We start from the raw sequence: 22,955 nt of genomic DNA on the forward strand, positions 1-22,955 counted from the left end.
TCCGGGATATTGAACGTTTTCCCACTTTCGATGGGAACATTGCTAACGGGTTACCTCGAGTTTTCCTGCGGAGACTGCAGCAATATCTAGATATGTACAAACTCACTGATGGGGAACGCCTACAAATAGTCGAAAAATGTTTGATCGCCGCTTCGGGCGCATGGTTTGCCTCTGTTAAATACCAAATCCGGACGTTCAGTGATTTTTTGATTCTTTTCAAAGAAGAGTATTGTAATGAGCACATCCAGCGGCTCCAAAAGAGAAACTTACAATCACTCCGGTATGATCGCTCCAAGTATGGGTCCCTCTTGGACTATGCTTGGAAAATCATTGAACTATATTATCAGATAGCTGAACATCCATCTCAGGCCGAACTGGTAGATATTATAGTTAACGCTCTTCCACCCGATGAGTCCCGGGCCATAGCGTCCCACTTGTGCCAAACGGTGCGAGAAGTCACCTCACGTCTGGCTGCCTTGTGCGGCAAGGAAGTTGGTGGTCCACCAAAACGATACTTCGCCAGACAGGCAAAGATTCTAAAACCGGCGAAGACGAAGGTAACGGCAAGTTGCCAGACAGATTTCCTGAGTTATACCCAAGCTGGATCTCGTTATCCTAGTGGGTATGGCTCAGAAAACAACAATAATGGCCGGCGACTATTCAGGAATCGGCCCATGTTCAACAATCGCCGGAGTTATCGTCCCTATGACCGTACCAACATGGAATCGAACCCGGATAGGGGCGATAACGCCCGGAGGAATTTTAACAGGACGTACGGAAGAAGGGAGAACGGTAATAGTCAGGGTAATAATAATAACAATAATAGTAACAATAATGTAAATCGACCCCAGAATTCAGTCCCTTCGCAAGTGCGTGGTAACGGTGAGCCTAGAACAATACTAAATGGGAGTGATAGCCGAGAAACTGCATCCTAATGTCATCTGATATGCTAGTCGGTGGCGGGTGAAGCCTCACGAGTTGTCTCTGTTGATGTCTCAGTTAGAACTTCTGTCTGTTCTATTGCTATGTGAACACCACTGAAAAAATTGCTAAAAAACTGCGCCGTTTTGCGACAGTCAAATGTGAAAGTATCGGAACTCACAATTTTCGAAATTTAAAGATTTTCAATTGTACAGAAGATAAACGTAGCGAATTACTCGCGCAATACCCCAAGTAGATATAATATACTGTCCTAGTGTGACTGGTAACATTTGAATGGGATGAATGAGTGTGTTAACTTAACAAGCATCAGTAGTTAGTATTCCCAATTAGCAAAATTTTGTTATTCTAAAAAAAATTTGTTAATGGGCCGGGGAAAACTGTAATGTACCATTACAGTTGAAAGTAATGTCAACTTTTTTTTAGGCACCCTGTACCTAGTAATTTTTTTTTACTTCGATTTCAGTTTAATTACACAATTTATTTATTCTCCTTACTTCAAATTAAATGTAATGAATCGAAAGGTTTCATTAGTAACCATATTCCCACTGAATAATATATTTATTTATATTTTGATTAATTGTAAATCCCATTTTCGCATATACAAGTTGAATAGTTACAAGGTTTACCATTCTGACGTCATACCGAAATATAGTTCCGCCATTGGATATAAATTTTCTTAATTTCAGACCAATGTAGATTTTGGCCAGGTACCTAAATTTTCCCTCACCCCCTCTCTCTAGATTTCACCAAAATTCTATTCGCTTTGTAATTTCCGCGGCTGTTAGAAAACGCCCTGATTGGTGGAATTTTCCAATCCCTGTTGTTTTCGGCGCAATGTTATGATAATAATCGAAGACACGTCACGAAGCACTATCTGTGGAAGTGATCACCATATTTTGACTTCATTAGGACTGAAATTCAAACGAACTTAAGGTAATATCCAGTTAATTTCATTGATAAACGTCGTGTGATCATTTAGGAGCCAGAAACACATATTTTTGTTCAAAGAACTGTAAAACCAGGGGAAAATATCTGATTCCGGATTTCTGTTTACTAGGAAGCCATGTTCGCTGCCCAGCGAGAATAGACAGAGTGAAATAGTGACTTTACTTTCTTTTTCTTTCAAATTCAGTTAGGGATTAGGGAAATTACGACCTGTTTAGTGCTTGTTGTTCGTGTATTAGGTAGATGTGATTTTTTTTTATTTTACAGTAAGTGCATGTATGTAGTAGGTTTGATAGTTGTAATGTTAATAATCATAATGGCAGCTTAAGCTAGCGTAAAAGGGCTCCTATCCCCTTTTCGAAATTGAACCAGTTCTAGCGGGGGAATGGGTTAGTTATTATTTGTATTAGGGCCTTTTCCCCTTTCAGGGGAAGGGTCCCTCAATAAACCTTGTTAAGGTGCCCCCAGGGCATCAATCTTTAGCAATCATTATGTAAACAATTGGTCAGGTCAATTGGACCTAGGGTTACCCTTCTCATTTTGCCCCCCATCAAGTTTAATAGAGCCGACTCTATATACCGACAAGGAGTAATATGATTAAAGGTGCTTGCCTTTAATATGCATGTAATTAAATGGTGCTTGCTTAGTTAGTATTTATGTGTAGTATTTATAGTGGTGTGTGTAGTTAGTAGTTCTGAGTGAGTGCATGATTTTACCATAAGGACAGTGTATTAAATATGCGTCAATTTAGTACCATTTTTCTAACTATACATAAATAAACGAGAGTAAATATTAATTTCTGATTAATAAGTACAAGTATATATTTCAGTACACGGTAAATTATGCCTCCACTACAGCGCCACCGTGTCCGTTTTCGGTAGTCAATTGTTTGTTGACATTACGACGTCGCATGGCTTAGTGATCTAAGTTGTTTAATTTTGGCCATTTATTCTCAAATTACATCCCGTGGACATGGTTTTCGGTTCGAATGAGTATGCATTTATATGAAATAGCATGAGATCTTACTATTTTGAAAATTAGTTTGCTATGTCATTTAGAACCCGAAATATCCACTGAAATAAAGAATGCCTATTTTCTTAATAGAGGTAAAGTCCATATGCTGCTACTATTTGTTTCAAAATGTAGTTTTAAATTCTCTTTTCCCGTGGCTGTAGAAAATCCCCATTGTTGCTTTAATTTTATCAGCAAATCAGAAATAAATTAATCGTTGACAAATTAACTTTCAGTAAATACACGTATGATTTTTTTTAACTGCGAAGTAAATACGATTTGGGTGCTTCGAAACAAAGAGTCAGTGGTTCGATGAATGTTATCGTGTAGTAGTTTGAGCGTGATAGATTGTGATAATTATATATTTATTAATGTGTAGTATAAATATGTGTATGGCCTGCGTGTAAAATATATGAAATAGGGTGTCTATAAAATATTACTTCGCGCGAAAATGAGTAAATAATGAATGAATGTAATGATATATTAATAATATGATATAAAATATGATTGAGATGGTATGACACCTATATTTAAATGGATAGGCCTAGTGTAGTGAGAATATGAATATGTTTACAAAAAAAAATCTCTCGCGTTTTGACTTCTACACCAGAACATTCATCCAACCGAGTTTGCTATTTGGATAGTAAAGTATAGTTGGGAATTGTGTGTTACTTCGCATTTAAGTACTTCATACTAACAGCCCCGGATCTTAAGCCTTTCAACAGATAGGGTAGCATCATGTGGGAATTACTTCTAAATTTTGACAGAAATGATAATTAAGAAAACTAACTGCTATATCCTGTGCTCATCGAAAAGTACAGGTTCGGTCATTTGTACCTTTAACATTCATTGACTCTCCGAGATTTTTTTTCGTTGCTTACCGTATTTATTATGCAGTGCTCATATAACTTAGATCGGACTATCCGATTAAATCAACCGCTACTAAATTAATATTTATGTCAATAGCGTACCCGGATGTCGACCCCTAGTCCCCTTAAGTATTTTCATTTCTTTTCTTAGTTTAATTAGATGAGGGAAATTAACGACATCCCAGACTGTGGCATGTCTGCGCAGGGTAGCCATCGGTGATGTTTGGTCATTGAAATCACCGATCCAAAATTCAGTTTTTTTTATTTTTTTTTTATTTTGGCAAATTCTCATTAGGGATATCTTAGCTATTACTCTAGTTTCATTACTATTCTGGATTCTTTTACTTTCCGAGAGGTCGGATGATTTTTTTCCTTTTTCAAATTCTAAATTAGCACCTTCTCTAACCTTCCGGTGGATTCCGGGATCTGCAAGGGCGTTGACCGGATACGGTGAGTGGTGGGATTTCCCTAAAGCCTTTGTCTTTCCGAAAATCCCATCGAGGACACAGACTCGTCTCGACTTTGCAGACATCTTTTTTCGGCTATTTATTTGGTAAGCCGAACCCCTTTTGGCATAAAAGAGAATATTTGGTTATAGTATGTTGTATACGCAAATTCGACCACTTATCTTTCGTAGTTGTAGTGTTCTGTCTCCTCTCTTTTACCTATTCTTTCTACTCCTTCTCTAAAGTTTTTTTTTAAAATGTCAACCTCCCCCCCCCCCGGTTTTGAAACTCATGAAAACATACAATATTTATATCACTTATTTTGGGCCGCGGTGGCTCAGTGGTAGAGCGTTCATCTCTGGTGCTTGGGGTCCCGGGTTCGATCCCAGCCCCCGCCAAGTGAACTTTGTGGTGGACAAACACCGTGTGCGTGGGTTTTCTCGGGGTTCTCCCGTTTCCTCCCACTTTCTTCATTCCACCATTTCATTCATTACTCATCATCACCGTCTCCTTTAGCCTAACCGGCATAACCGTGGGACGTAAAACTTAAAGATTTCATTTCATTTCATATCACTTATTTCGATCGTATGTACTAACTGAGACATCGGGGGATGCAATTCGTGGAGGTATTGCAGCACAACTCAGGACCATTTTCGCGATATTCAATCCACCACGGGAGAAACTGACGAGAAGGTACACTATAATTTCAGATTCCCAGAAACTTACTTGTTATTCATCGATCGTACAACTTATACCCGCTGATTACTGATTTCTGGTTTTTCTTTCTATTGATTGGTCATATGGTGTATGTATTAGTAGTTTGGGCCCACTAGTTTCGAATAATTTTTTATTTTGAGCCAATAAAATGTGAATATTTATCGAATATAAAAAGGTTATGTAGAATTTAAATGTCGACGAAATACTAAGATGGATATTAAAGTGAAATTTATTATATTGAGTAATATAAAAATATATATATACGAGTATGTATGTAAAAGGCTCGGTATTTACCCTGGTTGTTTTAGGTTGCCATAGATTTTTGACACCCGACACTGACCAACTATTTGTGATATAAAGTATTACCGCGTAAATTGTAATAAATGACACCTTATTGAGTTGTTATTGATGTTTGTGACTATTAAAGTTGAATATCATGTTAAATACTGCATGTAAATATAACAAGTAGCAGGTCGTAAGAAAAGTAAAAATAACCCTAATCCTTATCCAAATTTATTTTGCGAGATCATAGTGAACTCAGTAAACTACGAAACAGTGTGCCCCACCAACGAATCCTTCTATCAGTAATCTATGAAACAAATCCTCCTCTACGACTGGAAACATAACTATTTGGCTTTCGTCAGTTCAGTGACTACAATCTCTCGACTCCACGATCTGTACTGGAAATAAAAAAAAAAAAAAAAAAATTAGTGATCTTAAATTCAATGAACTGAAATTTGGTCAATAAATTAGTAATGTGAATACAGGACCTACGATGGGTCCATTGAGATATCGTATAATGGAAATATGTTCCCAATGTTTGGGACTGGACTCGATATTTTAAATCTCGATAAACTTTGAATATTCATACCAAGTGCGTCGAGTGACGAAATAAAAAATATATATGTAATATGAAGCAACTATTTGTCTGTAATTAAAACCAAAACGATTAAATACTCTCATGGACACCAATCACAGTGCGTAAAGAGAGTTGAAAAAGGAGTTATTATCGACGTGAGAAGAAAGACTCATAAAATTGTCGAAATTTCTCTTGGGACAGAGACTCAATAAAATGCTACTAAAGTTTTTTTTTTTTTTTTAGGAATGATTAACCAATTATATATATATATTTTTTCACAATGATATGTATTCATTGCACTGAATCCTAAATATGTTGACCTTTGAATTTTCTTTTTTTTTTCCTTTATTTTTTGTCTTTCGTCTTTCGTCGAATATCATTTTTTTAAAATGTAATCCAACTTTTAATATCTCTAGAAAGAGAAATGTGTTATTTGATATTGTTGAAAGTAGCAGATTTCTGTGCATGCTTATGAAACATTCTTTTTTCATGTATAAAATTTTTCCTGTTATGTCAAACTAAGTTTTCTTTTATTGAAATGTAATAAATGTCTATAGAAATGTAGTTAGGTTAGTTTAATTCAACTAAATGTAACCTTAAGTATACACTGTCCTGTATGAATGTGAGTGTGAGTGAAATGTAGGTTTAGTATTAAGTGCACCAATTATTTTGACATATATGTGTGACTTAATATAATTAATGGTAGTTGGCAATTAAAGTCATTAAATGTCAATACTAACTTAAGTTGGCTCTATGAAGGAAGCAAAAACGACTGAAGTAACCTGAACGAACGATCATCATGGGAGAACTTGGAGAGTCAGAATCTTCGACAAACGTGTGTAGCTCTGATTTTTTTTTTTCTGTGTTCGATTCTAACATGCCATCAACTTCGTCGTTTATTTTTCAAATATTGGATATTAGTCTAGAACTTCTGGAAATATTGAATAAACGGTTAAATTAAACTTTCTCATCTATCTCAGAGCTAGATTGGGATAATTCGGTAGTTGGGATTAAATGGATCTAGGTCTGGGATGTATGAGTTAACATGTGTCTACCTTTGATCACCTTAATACCAAACATTCACCAAATAGCTATTGGAAATGATCCCAATTCGATAATTATTCACTTTCCTTTACAATATTTCTAAAAATATCCAGTAACAGTTCCTTTTTTTTCTCTTCTTACTTTCTCTTATTTTTCTTCTCTTCTTATCCCAACTTTCTCTTCTCTTCTTTACTTCTTCTTCTATTTTAATAAAACTGAAAAGGGGGTCGTGACTGGGAATTCCATATATAATAAACACGGTCATGTATTTATTTATTTTATTTTATTTTCTTCAGAAGTCCGATAAAGAGTTTTCTCATTTCGATCGAACCTAGTATGTTCGAAATTAAGAAATGGATAATACATTCTAATATAATTAGACATAAGCCTATAGCTTCATGAATATCCCCACCAGGGGTGAAGGGTTCCCACTCACAACTTATTCCATGCATCTCATAGGTTACAGATCTTTCCTTTTTTTATTTAATTTCCCTTTTCATATTCAATTGTTGTCTAATCTAGAAACAGAAGCGCCAGTTTCCAGATGAGTTCAAACGAGACAGATTAACTCTCTCGTACCCAGCCGCTAGTGTAGGGGTAACGTGCCTGCCTGCCACATGGCATTTGGGTAGGCCAAACGTGGGCACGAACTCTGCTTCTACGGGACATCCTGACTAAGGTTTTTCCTGGTGTTCTGTTCCTCGGGTGCATGCCGAGATGGTCCCTTCTCTCGGGCCAGGGCCGCTTCCTTTTCCAGTCCTACAGGTAGACTCATGTAAAGGGTAGATGTGATCTTGGAGTAGAGGCCCGATCTCTCCTTGTGTCACTTCCTTGAACAATTATTATTCATTTGCAGGTTTCGGCTCGTGAATTTGTTGCCTCATTTCATTTCGTTAAATGATTGTCTAGTGTCTTTTCAAAACGAGACGAAAGACGAGAATGTTCTGATCACGTAAGCAATATTATTTATCATTGGAAAGGGATTTAAAAAAATGTAAAATCCAGTTATTTGAAATGTATCATCCTTGCGTACGTCTAATGGGTGTCCACCTTTCTTCCTTTGACAAGTGAATGATATGAGGAGAAAGGACTGCGACACTCACACAAGGGATACCATACCTAACCTAACCCATTTACTTCAAGTCACCTACTTGTTGGAAGATCCTGAAATAGGTAAAGCAATGCTGCAACTGTGCTCAGTGTAGATGATGATCGAAGTGATATCCATGTTGTTGTGCACAAATTACCATACAATGTCGCAAACTGGCCCTAACCCGTTGCGTAGCCTCAGTGGTAATAGCAGCGCAGGCATCGCGAATATTGTGTTGTAGAGCAACAATTGTACGCAGGCGATCTCTGTTAACAACAGTTTTTATGTGGCCCCACAGAAAAAAAATCAAGCAGTGTTAAACCAGGCGATTTCCGTAACCAACCCACCAGACGTCAATGCACGATCCGATGTCCACGAACTGCTACACCGAACCATTGTTGAAAATTGACACTGAAGTGCGGTGGCGCACCACCGTATTGGCAGTAAAAGTTCTGGCAGTTTACGAGAGGCAAGTTGTCCAAACAAGGTTCCAGTATTGCTTGTAACAAGTTTTGATAGGGTTCACCTGTTAACCTCCCTAACCCTGCCATGGCCGGTCCCAAGCCCGTGCTGAGAAAAGGGGAGGGACCCCCTCAATTTTGGCCAATTCACATGCCTTGTGGTGGGCTGACTGTCTATGAGGGGGAGATTGGGATGTTCCTCGTGCTGCGTGTTGTGTTACTTATAGCGGCACGTGATAGCAGGGACCAACATATTCCTACCGGCGGAGGTGAGGCCCTGGCTATCCTCCGAAATGCGCAACTAACTCGTGCCATTGGATCTGGGAGAGTACGTGCGACCTCATCACGTCCTCAGGTAGGTAGTCTTTGACTGCCGCCCCTACTGGCGGGGGTAAGGCTTCGGCTATACCCCGAAATGAGCAACTAAGCCGTGTCCTTGGGTCCGGGAGATAAGGCTACGTGGTACCCCAACACGTATGAAAGAGTGTCCAAAGTGTGGGCGGATCCAACGCCCTACCGGGAGGATGATGTAGGTACTGCCCTCAAAGAGCGTGTAGTGCGTGCTCTTGGGTTCGGGATGGAATACTTAGTATCCTAACGCACACTCGTACCTCAGGAGTGCTGAAGAAGTGGGCCACTCCTTCGTCCCAGGCTTGCATCTTCACTGAGTGCAGAAACCACGACCCTACTAGGGGAGCCGCCGCTCCCAAATGGCCATTGTTTTTAAAGGTAGACAGTCTACATCAGCCATTGGGTGTGGTAATGTACGGTGTACCTCTACCGTAATTAGAGGTAGTTCCGTATTCTGTGAACGACCCTACCGAAGGAAGGGTGTGGGTGTCCCTTCTAATGGTAGTTTACACGTACCATTGAGATTCGGACAAGTAGCTTTGCTACAACGTGTATGTGGTACCTAAACACGTAAAAGATAGGTAGCCCCGTATTGTTTAGGTGGGCCTACCAGGGAAGACACGGCTCCCAAATGACAATGTCTGCCTTGAGCAAACGGTCTACATCAGTCATTGGCTCTGGTAATGTACTGTGTACCTCTACCGTAATTAGAGGAAGTCCCATATTGCTTGGACGACCCTACCGGGGGGTGGAAGGAATGTCGGATTCCTGCCTGCTGGGAGACTGAACGGAGGTGGGGAGGGGCCAATCCTAGGAATCTGGGTAACGGCTCTGATCCCGCGGAAGGGAAGAAACTTTGTAGGATATGGGCTGGCACCAAACTCAAATGTCAAATTGTGACTTAACACATAGCATTGGGTCCGGGATGAGATACGGGAGTATTTCGACGTGTGCGTGGTACCTCTAAACGACAAGGCGGTTGCCAGTTGAACGATACAGGTAGGCAGGGCCAGGATTGAACAAGCCCCCTCGATCATTACTTGGGGCCCCGGATGTGGGTTGGACTCTGCCGAGTTGTAATCATACCATGGGATTCGGTAGCTCATGGGATCCAATCCCAGGAATCTGGGTAACGATGAGCATGGGCGGGAGGTGAGCTTGCCTTATAACGCTCGGGTGCCATGCCTGCAGAGCATGGTAAGACTGGCTCGCTAGCAGTCTGCCTCCACCAGTAAGTTAACTGGTGTGGCACTCAGGACATCGGTCTGGCCGCGCAGTGGGCGTATCCCATTCCCTCAGAGATTGGGATTACATCGCTTAGGCGAGTCAGGATTAGGGAACAAATCCTGACGGTGCAATTCGTGCACGAGGACTCAGATCCAGTATCGAGCAACTACGGGCGGAACGGAATAACCGGTGCCCGTCCATGAAAGAGATCGAACGGTCGCGGGCATGCTCTCCATGCATGCAATTAAGCGTGGAAATAGTAGACCACTAGCATCAACGTGTTAACCTCCCTCTAGGAACACAGGACCCACCAGAACATTACCGTGAATTACACACCACACATTTATACACGGGTCAATTGATTATGGGAAACTTGGCAACATGAGGATTTCTGTATGCTCAATATACGTAGTCATGTCTGTTAGCAGTTCCATTAGAACGAAATGTGGCCTCGTCGGAGAACATGATGTTGGATTGTTTATGTTGTGTGCGTGTAAACCGTTCACAGAATTCACGTCGCCGGTAGGCATCATCTCCTTGCAACTCCTACATGAAGTGATGAAATGATGCTTGCGCAGAATTCTTTGGACAGACATTCCGCTACTATTACTGTCTTGGGCTACCTTTCGTATCGATCGCGTTGGGCTGCACGTAACTTCAGCCAGAATGTCAACGAGTGTAGCTTCGTCGGTTACGGATTGCGGTTTGCAAGAACGAGGTCAATCTAAGACACTGTCAGTATCCTTGAAGCGTGTCAATAACTTGCCAAGCATTGTATGTGATGACCATGGGAGCTATAAATTACGGTGATGAAGCTGTTCCGCAGCCGCACGTATACTCGTATTCCCTTGATCCCATTCATTTGCAAAGGAAGAAGGATGATATGCCATTGTCGCCTATCACACGAATGCTGTCATGGTACATCTCAAATGCTGCCTTCTACATTTTTTAATCCCTTTCCAATGACGTAAGTAGTATTGCTTACGGGATTAGTTTCAGAGCTAGGGCTGTCCAAAATCGCGAAAAGGCCTAATTTCCAGAGGTCCTAGTTCGAATTCCAGAAGCACTGAAACTAAGAACTTTTCCCCATAGGTCGATATGAACATTTTCTCTTATTTTGATGTAAGGAATCACCTCTTACAGTTTGTCGGTATAATCCATTAACACCCTGTATATATATGATCGATATTAGTGCCGAATCCATAGTTTTTGGGGTAGCTGAGAAGTACAGTGACACTTCCGATGCCACTTAAATCCAAATTCAGCGTCATAACTTGGGAGAGGAGGAGGAGGGAGATATATAAAAATGGTCGAAAATGACCGATATCAGAGAGCGCTTCAATAGTAGTAAAAAATGACTGACTAACGGAACATATTACTAATTTTTCTTTTTTCTAACCAATCAAAGCGGGTAATTGACACTAGTAATTTATACTTTTAAGTAGTTTAGCATGCTTTTCTGTAAAGATTAGAGTGTAGAACCGTAATGCTAATAAGTATGCTTTTCTTTTTCTTATTGTAGATGATAGAGAAACTTACAGCAGAAGAGAAATGTGAAGGTCTGGATCTTCTGTGGTCACAATTAAACGCCCTTGTTGTAGTTATAGTTCAGCTTTGTCAACGAGGCTCCGCTCTTTTAGACGAGAAAGCTCGAGAACAGCTGTGGTTCCCTTTGCTTGAGTGTCTAATACAACCTCAGCGTCATCTCAAAGATAAATTAGCCCCCGAGCATTTGCAAGGTGAGATAATTTGAAGCTTCAGCTTGCTCTGTTTACTCTTTGAACTTTAGTCGATAGTGCTTTTGTTGTTTGTGCCCGTAGAATTCTGAGCTTTGTTTCGCTGATTTGTGTCAGGGTCGGATTATTACATTCACAACCATTTTTTTCCTTTCTTTTTGCTCCGAACAGTTACATTTTCTTTGTTATCAATGGTTGATATACAAGCAAAGGTCATTTTATATTAGAATATTAACGGTGGAGGACGGGAAAGAAATGAAATTATGAAGTCGGACAAAACCTATATACTAAAGATGCGCGATTATCGCAGAACGAACTACTGTAAAAACAGTTAGGATGGGCGGCCGCGGAATTTTGAACCCGAGTCCTTTTGATTACACCCCGAAAATATTAACCATTTATCAACGCACATTCGATTTACTTGTCTTCAAAACTTAAATAATTCAACGCATTTACTCTTTTGCTTAAGGCAACGTTTTTCAATATATTTCCGTTCTGCGTGCTAACTGTGAAATTCTACGGCACATTTTTAAAAATGTAACTTTTATATATGTATGCGCGCTATCCAAAAATCTATGTTTCAGAATCCTAAGGCACTCACGCAACAATTTTTATGGAGGGAGTTTAGCTGTGGGCATATAATTTTAGCCCAGTAAATTTAGGCCAAAAATAGGGTGGATGTGAAACAAATTCATAATTAGCTGAAATTTGCAAGATTAGCTTCTAGAGATGTGTAGAACGAATCCTGAAAAGTCCCCTAATTTTTAATGTCCGCTTCCATCCAAAATGGCGGATCAAAGATGGCCGCCAAATTCTACTCTTCCTAAGTGGTATTTTCCTCCGTAAAAAGTTGTGAACTTTGCAAGAAAAACTGTTGTGATTTAAACTTAGATTTACTCAATAGAAGAATTTAAACGAGCTGTAGGGCTAATATACACTATGTAATCAAAAATATCCGGACACCTGACTGAAAATGACTTACAAGTTCGTGACGCCCTCCATCGGTACTGCTGGAATTCAATAGGTGTTGGCCCACCCTTAGCCTTGATGACAGCTTCCACTCTCGCAGGCATACTTTCAATCAGATGTTGGGAGGTTTCTTGGGAAATGGCAGCCCATTCTTCACAGAGTGCTGAACTGAGGAGAGATATCGATGTAAGTCGGTAAGGCCTGGCACGAAGTCGGCGTTCCAAAACATCCCAAAGATGTTCTATAGGATTCAAGTCAGAACTCTGTGCAGGCCAGTCCATTACAGGGATGTTATGGTCGTGTAATCACTCCGCCACAGGCCGTGCAGTATGAACAGGTGCTCAATCGTGTTGAAAGATGCACTTGCCATCTCCGAATTGCTCTTCAACAGTGGGAAGCAAGAAGGTGCTTAAAACATCAATGTACGCCTGCGCTGTGAGAATGCCACGCAAAACAACAAGGAGTGCAAGCCCCCTCCAAGAAAAACACGACCACACCATAACACCACCACCTCCGAATTTTACTGTTAGCACTACACGCGCTGACAGATGACGTCCACCGGGCATTCGCCATACCCACACCGTGCCATCGGATCGCCACATTGTGTACCGTGATTTATCACTGCACACAACGTATTTCCACTGTTCAGTCGTCCAATGTTTACGCTCCTTACACCAAGCGAGGCATCGTTTGGCATTTACCTGCGTGATGTGTGTCTTATGAGCAGCCACTCGACCATGAAATCCAAGTTTTCTCACCTCACGCCTAACTGTCATAGTACTTGGAGTGGATCCTGATGCAGTTTGGAATTCCTCTGTGTGATGGTCTAGATAGATGTCTGCCTATTACACTTTACGACTCTCCTCAATTGTCGGCGGTCTCTGTCAGTCAATAGACGAGGTCGGCCTGTACGCTTTTATGCTGTACGTGTCCCTTCACGTTTCCACTTCACTATCACATCAGACACAGTGGACTTAAGGATCTTTAGGAGTGTGGAAATCTCGCGTACAGACTTCTGACAGAATTGACACCCAATCACCTGACCACGTTCGAAGTCCATGAGTTTCGCGGAGTGCCCCATTTTGCTTTCTCACGATGTCTAATGACTACTGAGGTCGCTGATAATGAGTACCTGGCAGTAGGTGGGAGCACAATGCACCTAATAGGGAAAACGTATGTTTTGGGGGTGTCTGGATACTTTTGATCACATAGTGTAGATTGATATTTAACGTAAAAATGCGAAATTATTCTGGTTTACAATTTAATGTTAATCTGTTTAGCATCGTAACTTTGAAACAATTTGCAAATCGTAAGAAGTGATTCGAAAGTTCTTTGTGTTTTTGTTTTCGACGGATGTTTGAAAAAGTGAAGCTCCGCTGATTAATGGCTGACATATTTGATTCTTACTCGGTCATTGTGATCTCAAAATTGAATTTTTTGTGTACAGTTAGGTACTTCAGAGATAACTATGAATGTTTCAACGTTACTTTTCCATACGTCAATTCTGATTGTAGTAGTTTCCTAGACAACATAAATTAAATAAATTCTAAAAATATTGCAACCTCCCCCCCCCCCATCCAACTTGCATTGCAGTTCCGTAAGTGTTTACATCGTGCTATCTATTCTAGTAAAACAAGCTCCGATTTGTAGGTGTTCAAGAAGCGCTCCGCGATAAGTGGAACTTTAGGTGGTTTCCAAGCTTTCTGTGGTGTCTTCAATGTGTTAGTATCATTTATGAATGTTTCGATTGTATCACTGTGCTGATAGAATGAAAGGCAGAAGAAAAAACAAGAAGAGGAAAACCAAGGATAGCATATCTAGATGCAGCTACGAAGAAGAGACTTTATCAAAGTATAAAACAGCTCTCCCAAGGAAGAGAAAAGTTTTACAATTCCCATGTTGCTCACCAACATGTGGGTGAGGTGAACAAGAAGAAGAAGATGTTTCGTGTATATTCCAGTGAAAACTGCATCAAGTTTGAACAAACTGTGACTGAACTAAAGCAAAAATGTATTTTATTTAATTTCCCACAAGGATAGCATTGATTGTAAATAGTACAGAATTATTTATACTCCAACTACTAATCGACATTGTTAAAAGGACTACAGAAAATGGAAACTTCTCGAGAACTAAAAGGTTGTGGTTACAGTATATAGAACATGTCAAACTTATCCTTCTTATCCTTCTCTACTTCAGAGGGAAAAATAGTCATGCCAAGTGGTATTTGCCACGAGCAACATATTGGTGATTAGATTAGGAATGAAAGTTTTATCTTAGTGTTCAGTCTTTTGCAGTTGTTTATCAGGATTGCTGCTGTGCTCAAGTCAAATGAAAATTTACGAGATCATCTCAAATATGAACTATCTGCTCAACCACCCTCGCTCTTTGATGCCTGCATTTACAGTGAAAAGTAGGTTAGAAAATCGATCAGTAGAACCCCTTGGATATCCTAGAGTACAGTCCACTAGCAGGTTGAGTCAGTTTGAATTTTTTCCTTGGTAGGTAGTCTGTATGTTTCCATCCCATGGATGCTCATGTTATTTCAGGCTCAAGACTTCACCTGTGACGATCCTTCTAGAAAAGCATGTCCTCCTTCAGCGTGTCATGCCACGTGGTCAAGGCATGTTATTATTTACTTCCCGTTATGGACGTCCATGAGGTTCTTTGGCGGGTCTGAACACACCTTATGAAATTTCAATTTATCACGTACCACGTCATGCACTGTAGCGCACGAAATGCTCATTACGAATTGCCTCTTCAGTGACCGTGACGTTCTATTTGCTTGATGCTGTTACTGAACACCCGGCACATGGCAAATCCGCAGGGTTCAAACAGCCCTCTTCAAAGAATATGTACCACCTGGAGATGTTGCTGCGATTCATACAGTCTTCCCCATACACTTCCATGTAAGCGGGTTTTTCCCTTTTACCTACAAAAATCAACTACATCTCTCTGCTCTTCACCAGGCCTGTATTTATATATTGTGCCCCCGCGTGCACTAAATAATTTGCCGGCCCCCTTTCGGGCAAACTTATGTCTCAAACAAACGAGCAAGCCATGATTTTGCAAACATACCAGCCTTTGTTGGGTAGTAGTTTAGGTATTACAAGTTACAAGTAATTTTCAGTGGCCTAATTCTCTCAATGCTTGTGATATATTATTCTGCCCGAAGATATGTGTTTGACCCGAAAGTCCCTGGCTAACGTGAACCTATAGTAGTTCGTACAGTTCTTTTCTGAATTCATTATACTAAAGCAAATTAAACAGATTAACATATTTTCTCGCGCTTGCGCGGGACTCTGTGGGTTGTTAGATTTAAATATTACTTTATTGTGAATCTTAAAAGAAAATCTAAAATTTTGCCGCTCCCTAAATTCTGCCGCCCTGTGCTCGAGCACAGAATAGCACTTGCGTAAATATGGGCCTACTCTTCACAAGTAGACGACTAAAATACACGTACCGTCTTTTCTCAGTAGTTAACCTTCTACCGCCAGAGATATCTGATCGAACATCTGTCGACTACAGTCCGAACTTCAAAATATTTCTTTGTCAGTTTCCTTCCTTTTAGTTTAAATCTCATTATTATACACAGCCGCTAAAGAAGACGCTGATGTTAAGATATGGTGGAATGAAGGAAGTGGGAGAAAACAGCAGAATCCCGACAAATCCAAATAGTGCTTGTCCATCATAAAGCCCACTTGCTGAGAGCTTCAATTGTTATGTCCCAGACCAGTATAATACATGAAAAAATGGTTATGCATGACTAATCTACCCTCGTAAAATTTACAGTAGCTTATCTGAACAAAATCCCATCTGGTTTTCTGTGTTGTTTTCGCAGACTCACAGTATAGCTTACCTATTTTATCACGAAATAAAGAACTTGTGCGTGCTGATCATATGAAAAAACGGTTATGAATTACTTATTGATCCACCCTCGTAAAACTTACAGTAGATTATCTAAACAAAATCCCTACAGTAGATTATCTAAACAAAATCCCTTCTGGCTTCCTGTGTTGTTTTTGTAGACCCATAGGCAGCACGCACGAAATAAAGAGATTGTGCGTACTGACTGAAAATGCCCCGAAATTACAAAATGTCCCTAAAAGTCTAGTCGAGGTTCCTCCTAGATGGCAAGTCTCAAGTCTCTCACGAACGGCTTTTCCTTTATTTTATACTAAAGGAGGAATTCCTAATTTCTTCGGTCGTTTCGATCTTCTTACCTACAAAACGCGAAAATTCGGTTTCCAGTTTTCTTGCATCGGAGTTAAGTTATTGTTATGTTTAGTTCTGCACCTTCGCTTCCTTGAAATTTGTTATGAGTTAAAACACTGTTCTCAGATTTGTTCTTGGTTTTTCACCTAATTCAATTTTTCGGTAGTATTACTACAGTATTATAGTTTGTTTTTCTTTGTCAGTGTTCCCATAACATTCGATATGGGCATCGATATGGGAATTACATGTTCTAATGTATTTGTTTTTATCCTCTATAATTGATACAATCCTTGGTGCGACTTTTCATTATTTTCATCGTTTTAGGATTCCATTTATATACTAACTGAAACAGGACTTTGTACAGGTTCGTGAAGTTACTAGAATACAGGACTGGGAAAAGAGTTCGTTTGGTTTTGATCAAGATACGCAAATCTGTTGTTGGTGGTACGTTAAATAAATATGAAATGAAACATTTCAGTTTAACGTCCCACGATTATACCTTTTTGGGCTAATTTAGACAATGATTAAGGCAAGTGAATGATGATGAAAAAATTAGTGGAATGAGAAAGTGGGAGGAAACGGGAGTACCTCGAGAAAACCCACGGACACGATGTTGTCCACCACAAACTTATTTGGTTGGGGATCGAACCAGGGACCGCACGCACCAGAGATAGGCGCTCTACCACTGAGCCATCTGTCCCCCTGTTGGTGTTACGTAGGACTTATGGTGGTACGCCAGAGGAAAAGGTTGATAACCTCTGGTTTGGGCGGTTCAGATATAGGATTGCCGATATATTGTAAATATTCAAAATTTTAATTAAAAATGTTAAATGGTTCGGTATCGGAACTGTCTATGTTTGTAAATGTTCAAACTTTTAGTTAGAAAATGAACTTAATTATAGGAAATACTTACCATTTTCCTTCTTTCTTTCTTTTAACGTGGTTGCTTTGTTGTATCCTGAAGTAACTGTTTAACCCAACAACCATCTAAGGCTTATTGAATGTATTTTGTCTAAAAAACAGAACTGAAAACGAATTTTATTTCTCAATTCGTCAAACAACCGTTGAAAATTCATTTGTGTCCACTGGAACTATACAAATAAAAGTCACATGTAGTCAAATGATGCACAAAACACAGATAAAACTACAAAATATAACACTAAGGAATCAAGTTTTTCATTATCGACGAACTCCTCGGACGCAGTATGTTCAAATGGTGCACAAACACAGAGAAAATATTAGGTACTACTACAGAATAATACACTAAAGAATAAAAAATATTGAAAAAAATGAGTATAAGAAAGGTTCAACTGTCAGTCATTGTAACTCATTATGTAAACACGTAATTATATTGTTGTTAGTATGTATTTTTATTGGTTAATAGTGTTTATCGTTGGTTGCTAATGTATATACATTATTGTTGTGTGGTAATGTTTTGATTGTTGACCACAAACAAAATAGAGAATTATATTTAGTATTTAAATTTGCTCATTCATTCATTTATACAAAAGGTACTAGGAAAGTTTTGCAATGCGACGCAACCATGTGTCGCAGGAGTCTGCTTCTTGGTGCATGCTTAAACATGTTCGTACTTGCAAAGTAACCGTTGCGCCAAGTCGATGGTCTGAGTTATTCATTGGCAGTGATAGTCTAAAGTGCTTGCTATAGCAACTTGGTCATACAATGAGATACGAGCAGTTTTGCGGCACGGGTAATTTCGCATGTGGTGTAAACGTAGACCAGTGTTAAGAAGAAACGACTCTTTCACTGGGTGATATTTGTCCACATCGTACTACCTTATTCAGGTAGTACAGAGAATTCCAAAGGGGAAATCTCAGTCTGGAGGACGCTAAGAGGGCGAGAAGGCCACGAACGTCAGTTACGGAGGAAAACATTACTGTTGTTAGGAAAATTCGTGACGAAGACAGGCGAGTGACCTACCAACATATTGTGGATATCTTAAGCCCAAATACACCAGCAATTCGTTCGATTCTGCATGATCATTTGCACGTGAAAAAATATTTTGTTGTCTCTGGGTGCCGCATAGTCTGACTGAAGAGCAGATGACACGACGAGTGACATGGTGCCGAGATGCTACAAATGTTAAGATACAATTTCGATACATAATACTACAACACCGCGACAGATGACGAGTATTGGTTGTAGTATTATGATGTGCCGACCAAGACTCAGAACAAAGTTTGGGTCTTGAATGAGGATATCCGTGAAGCTGTCAGAAAATCCAGATCAGTAAAGAAGAAAATGATGGCTGTATTTTTCAAATCGAGTGGAATTGTGGAGCGTGTTGTTTTGACACACAAAAGATAGTCATAGGTAAATGATACACTGAACAGTGCCTGCCTAAAGTTATCAAATCTATGAAACCTACGACGAAATTCAGTAATGGATACGCAGTTCCTCCTTCATGACAATGCTCCAACTCACTACGTGAGAGCGTGCCGAATATTTGACCACTACAGGACTGAAACTTCTTAATGACCCTTCTCACAGTCCAGACCTTGCTTCTTGATTGAACATTGATTCACTTTTCCCGTATGTGAAAATGAAGGTGAAAGGGATTCAGTTTTCCAATAATGGTGATCTTCTGAGGGCTTGATACAACGTTTGTATTGTACTCTTTAGTGAATCTTGGCAATAAATAAAACTATATTGCAGAATTTTCCTACTACCATTTGTATCTTTTTTTTTTTTTTTCTGGAGTTCACCAGCTCATACGTCAGTTTGTATTTCGTAACAAGAACCTTCTGTAAATTGAATACGTACTCTTCTACCTCTTACTGAAACACCGTTCACAGCTTCTTCTAAATAGCTATTAAACAATTAGATACAATGCCGGCAAAATATAACATTCGTGTGTTGTTTATAAGCAAAGAAGCATTTATTTAGATTATTGTAAGATGGTAAGTAAGTTTAGAATAGGGTAGATTATATTGTGAGATTAGGTTATTAGTAGAGACGAAACTTTTTCGTTAATGCGATGTGTGCGAAGTGTTAAAAAATGCTTATATGTTTCAGTAAACTTCAAACTTTTGGTTTCAGAGCCAGAAATCACGTTTATATTATCGCGAATTTTTGGCGAAATTCGGCATTACTTGCGATAAATGCGAATGAAAACGAAAAAATGGAATTCTTGTTAATTATTGCTAATAATAACTAAAAAGTGCATTTCCAGTATTATTTAACTTAAAAAAACGTTGCAATTACGAAAAAACGCTGCAAGTTATTTGCTCCAAAAACTGTTTCACTTCATAAAGATGTGGACTTCAACAAAACTGAACTGTTGTTTAAATCTTTGACTGTGTTTTGTGGTGAAAATGTTCATGATCTGTTGGTTGCTTACCGTGAATTTAAAAGTAACGTTATTGAAGTTCTCAACAGTGAGAATAAGGAAGTTGACAATGTATCGTTGTTAAACAGTTTAAAAGTGAACCACAGGTCTTTTGCTGTCAGCTCGTTACGATCAATATGGTTGCCAGTCTCAAGTGTTGATGCCCAGAAATTCTTTTCCAAGTATATGATTGTTACTGACAGGAGAACAAACTTAAAAGATGAATTGGTAATGTCTTGCTGTATGTTATCCTTTAACTAAGGATGAGGTTAGAAGAAGTTTAAATTATTGCATTAATTTCTAAATTTCATCGTAATACATTAGCTAGAATGTGCACCTAATTAAGGCATATCCTCATTTTTGTATTAGATATACACCTTATTACCGAAATTATACTGTTTACAAGTTCCATAATTTTTTAAAAAAGTGTTACATTTAAAAAAATAAATGCGACATAAATGCGAAAATTGTGATAATTAATGCTACAAAATATCAAAATTGTTGCGAAAAAATTTCGTCTCTAGACGAAAACATCAGTAATGTCAGTATTTCTCCTGATCTTTTATATTTTAGATAACAAACTTAGTTAAGTAAATCTTTAAAACTTTTTGTAATAACATTAATTAAAATCACCCGTTCTTCGTACCCTTTAATTTATAATTGGATAATAGTCTTATTCAATTCCAGTGTCTTTCTGATAGTTTTATATTTCATCTCATCACTCTTACCGTTCCCGATATATTGGACCCCCTTCAAAAAAAAAAAAAAAAAAAAAAAAAAGTCCGATTTCCGGAGATTTAAGGAGCCATATCTCGGGTATCATAAATAATAGAGAGATGATATTGGTGTTGATCAATACCTAATAGGATGGTCAATATTTTGGTACCAAATAGTAACCGGTGGCTAGTGGCCACCATGTAATATCGGTACTACAATGTTTATCATCCTCTTAGAAATTAACATCAATATCATCTCTCGATGACTTACCGTTCCCGGGATATTGTCCCAAAAATAGTTCCGACTTCAGGAGATTTAAGGAGCCATATTTCGGGAACCGTAAGTCATAGAGAGATCATATTAGTGTTGATCAGTACTTAAGTGGATGGTACGATTTCTGGAGATTTAAGGAGCCATATCTCATGTACCATTAATAATAGAGAGATGATATTGGTGTTGATCAATACCTAATAGGATGATGAACATTTTAGTACCAAATAGTAACCGGTGGCCACTGTTCCCCAGATATTGGCCAAAAAAGTTCGATTTTTTGGAGATTTAAGGAACCATATCTCGAGAACCGTAAGTCGTAGAGAGATGAATTTTGCGAATTTTTGCAAGAAACAGAAAAAGGTGCGGATAAAAAGATTTACTTCTACATGTAGGAACAATCACAGTTATCCTTCCCGCTCCGTCTCTCCATTCTTTTTAAGTTCGTTCAGGTAATGCTCTTGGAGCATTCTTAACTGGTTCGTTATAATTTAAACTAGTATCGACGCTTCTTCTTATCCTTTAATTTAAAACTAACTAACTAACTCTATGGCCTATGGAACCCGGAGGTTCAGTGCCGCGTTCACAAAAGCTCTCCACTGACTTCTATCCTTAGCTAATTGCATCCAGTTTCTACTTTGTATTCCTATCTCTGCGAGATCCATCTTAATATTATCCTCCCATCTGCGCCTCGGTCTTCCTAATGGTCGTTTTCCTATGGGTCTACCAGTCAAGACTTTGAAAGCGTTTCTACTTTCTTCCATTCTAGCTACATGATCTGCCCACCTAAGCCTCCTAGACTTGACGACCCTAACAATGTTGGGTAAACCGTATAAACTATGTAGTTCCTCGTTATGAAGCTTCCGCCATTCCCCATTCTCGTTCCTCTTGGGTCCGAATATTCTTCTCAGGATCCCGTTCTCAAATACTTTCAGTCTATGTTCTTCCCTCAGAGTAAGCGACCATGTTTCGCAACCATACAGAACAACAGGCATGATTATCGTTTTATATATTTTAAGCTTCAAATTCCTCGACAGAATTCGCGACGACAAGAGATTTTGAACCGAATAGTAACACGAATTCCCTGCTTTTAGTCGACATTTAATTTCTTCGTGAATATGATTTTCGTCTGTTAATATTGATCCTAAATATTTGAAAGTATCCACTTTATCAAAAGTATTATTTAATATTTTAACGCCTCCACAATTTGCCGTATTACGGTCCCGACGCACTTCCATGTATTTAGTTTTCTCTGCATTTACTTCTAAACCCATGTCCCTGCAAGCGTTTAATAAGATCTCTGCATTTATTTCTACTGTTCTCCTATCATCCCCTATTAAATTTACATCATCAGCATATGCCATAACCTGGTGAATGCCGTTCAACTCTAGGCCCTGGTTGCTATCTTTGATTTTCCTTATGGCGTATTCCAGCACAAAGTTAAATAATAATGGCGACAACGCATCTCCTTGTTTCAGGCCATTTTCGACGTGGAAGCTCGTGGACAAAAATTTTCCTACCCGGACTTTACTTTGGGATTCACTTAAACATATCTTAATTAATCTAATTAGCTTTCTCGGTATTCCAAGCTCTGTAAGAACGTTGTATAATGTTTCTCTCCTAACCGAGTCGTAAGCCTTTCTAAAATCAATAAATAGTTGATGTACCGGGGTATTGTATTCCCACTTCTTTTCGAGTATTTGGCGAATGGTAAATATTTGGTCGATAGTTGATCGATTT

General features: G+C 39.1%; 1 protein-coding gene across 1 annotated transcript in view; it reads left to right on the top strand.

The window, feature by feature from the left end:
- The window catches only part of Vps8 (vacuolar protein sorting 8), a 307,518-nt gene that overhangs the window by 89,271 nt on the left and 195,292 nt on the right, over positions 1 to 22,955 (top strand). Inside the window, exon 20 of the mRNA XM_081739543.1 lies at positions 11,485 to 11,701. Within this exon, the coding sequence (XP_081595669.1) occupies positions 11,485 to 11,701 (217 nt within the window). The remainder of the gene's footprint in view (positions 1 to 11,484; positions 11,702 to 22,955) is intronic.

The sequence above is a fragment of the Thermobia domestica genome, chromosome 2, assembly GCF_964235325.1.
Source record: "Thermobia domestica chromosome 2, izTheDome1.hap1.1, whole genome shotgun sequence".
Classification (NCBI taxonomy): domain Eukaryota; kingdom Metazoa; phylum Arthropoda; class Insecta; order Zygentoma; family Lepismatidae; genus Thermobia; species Thermobia domestica.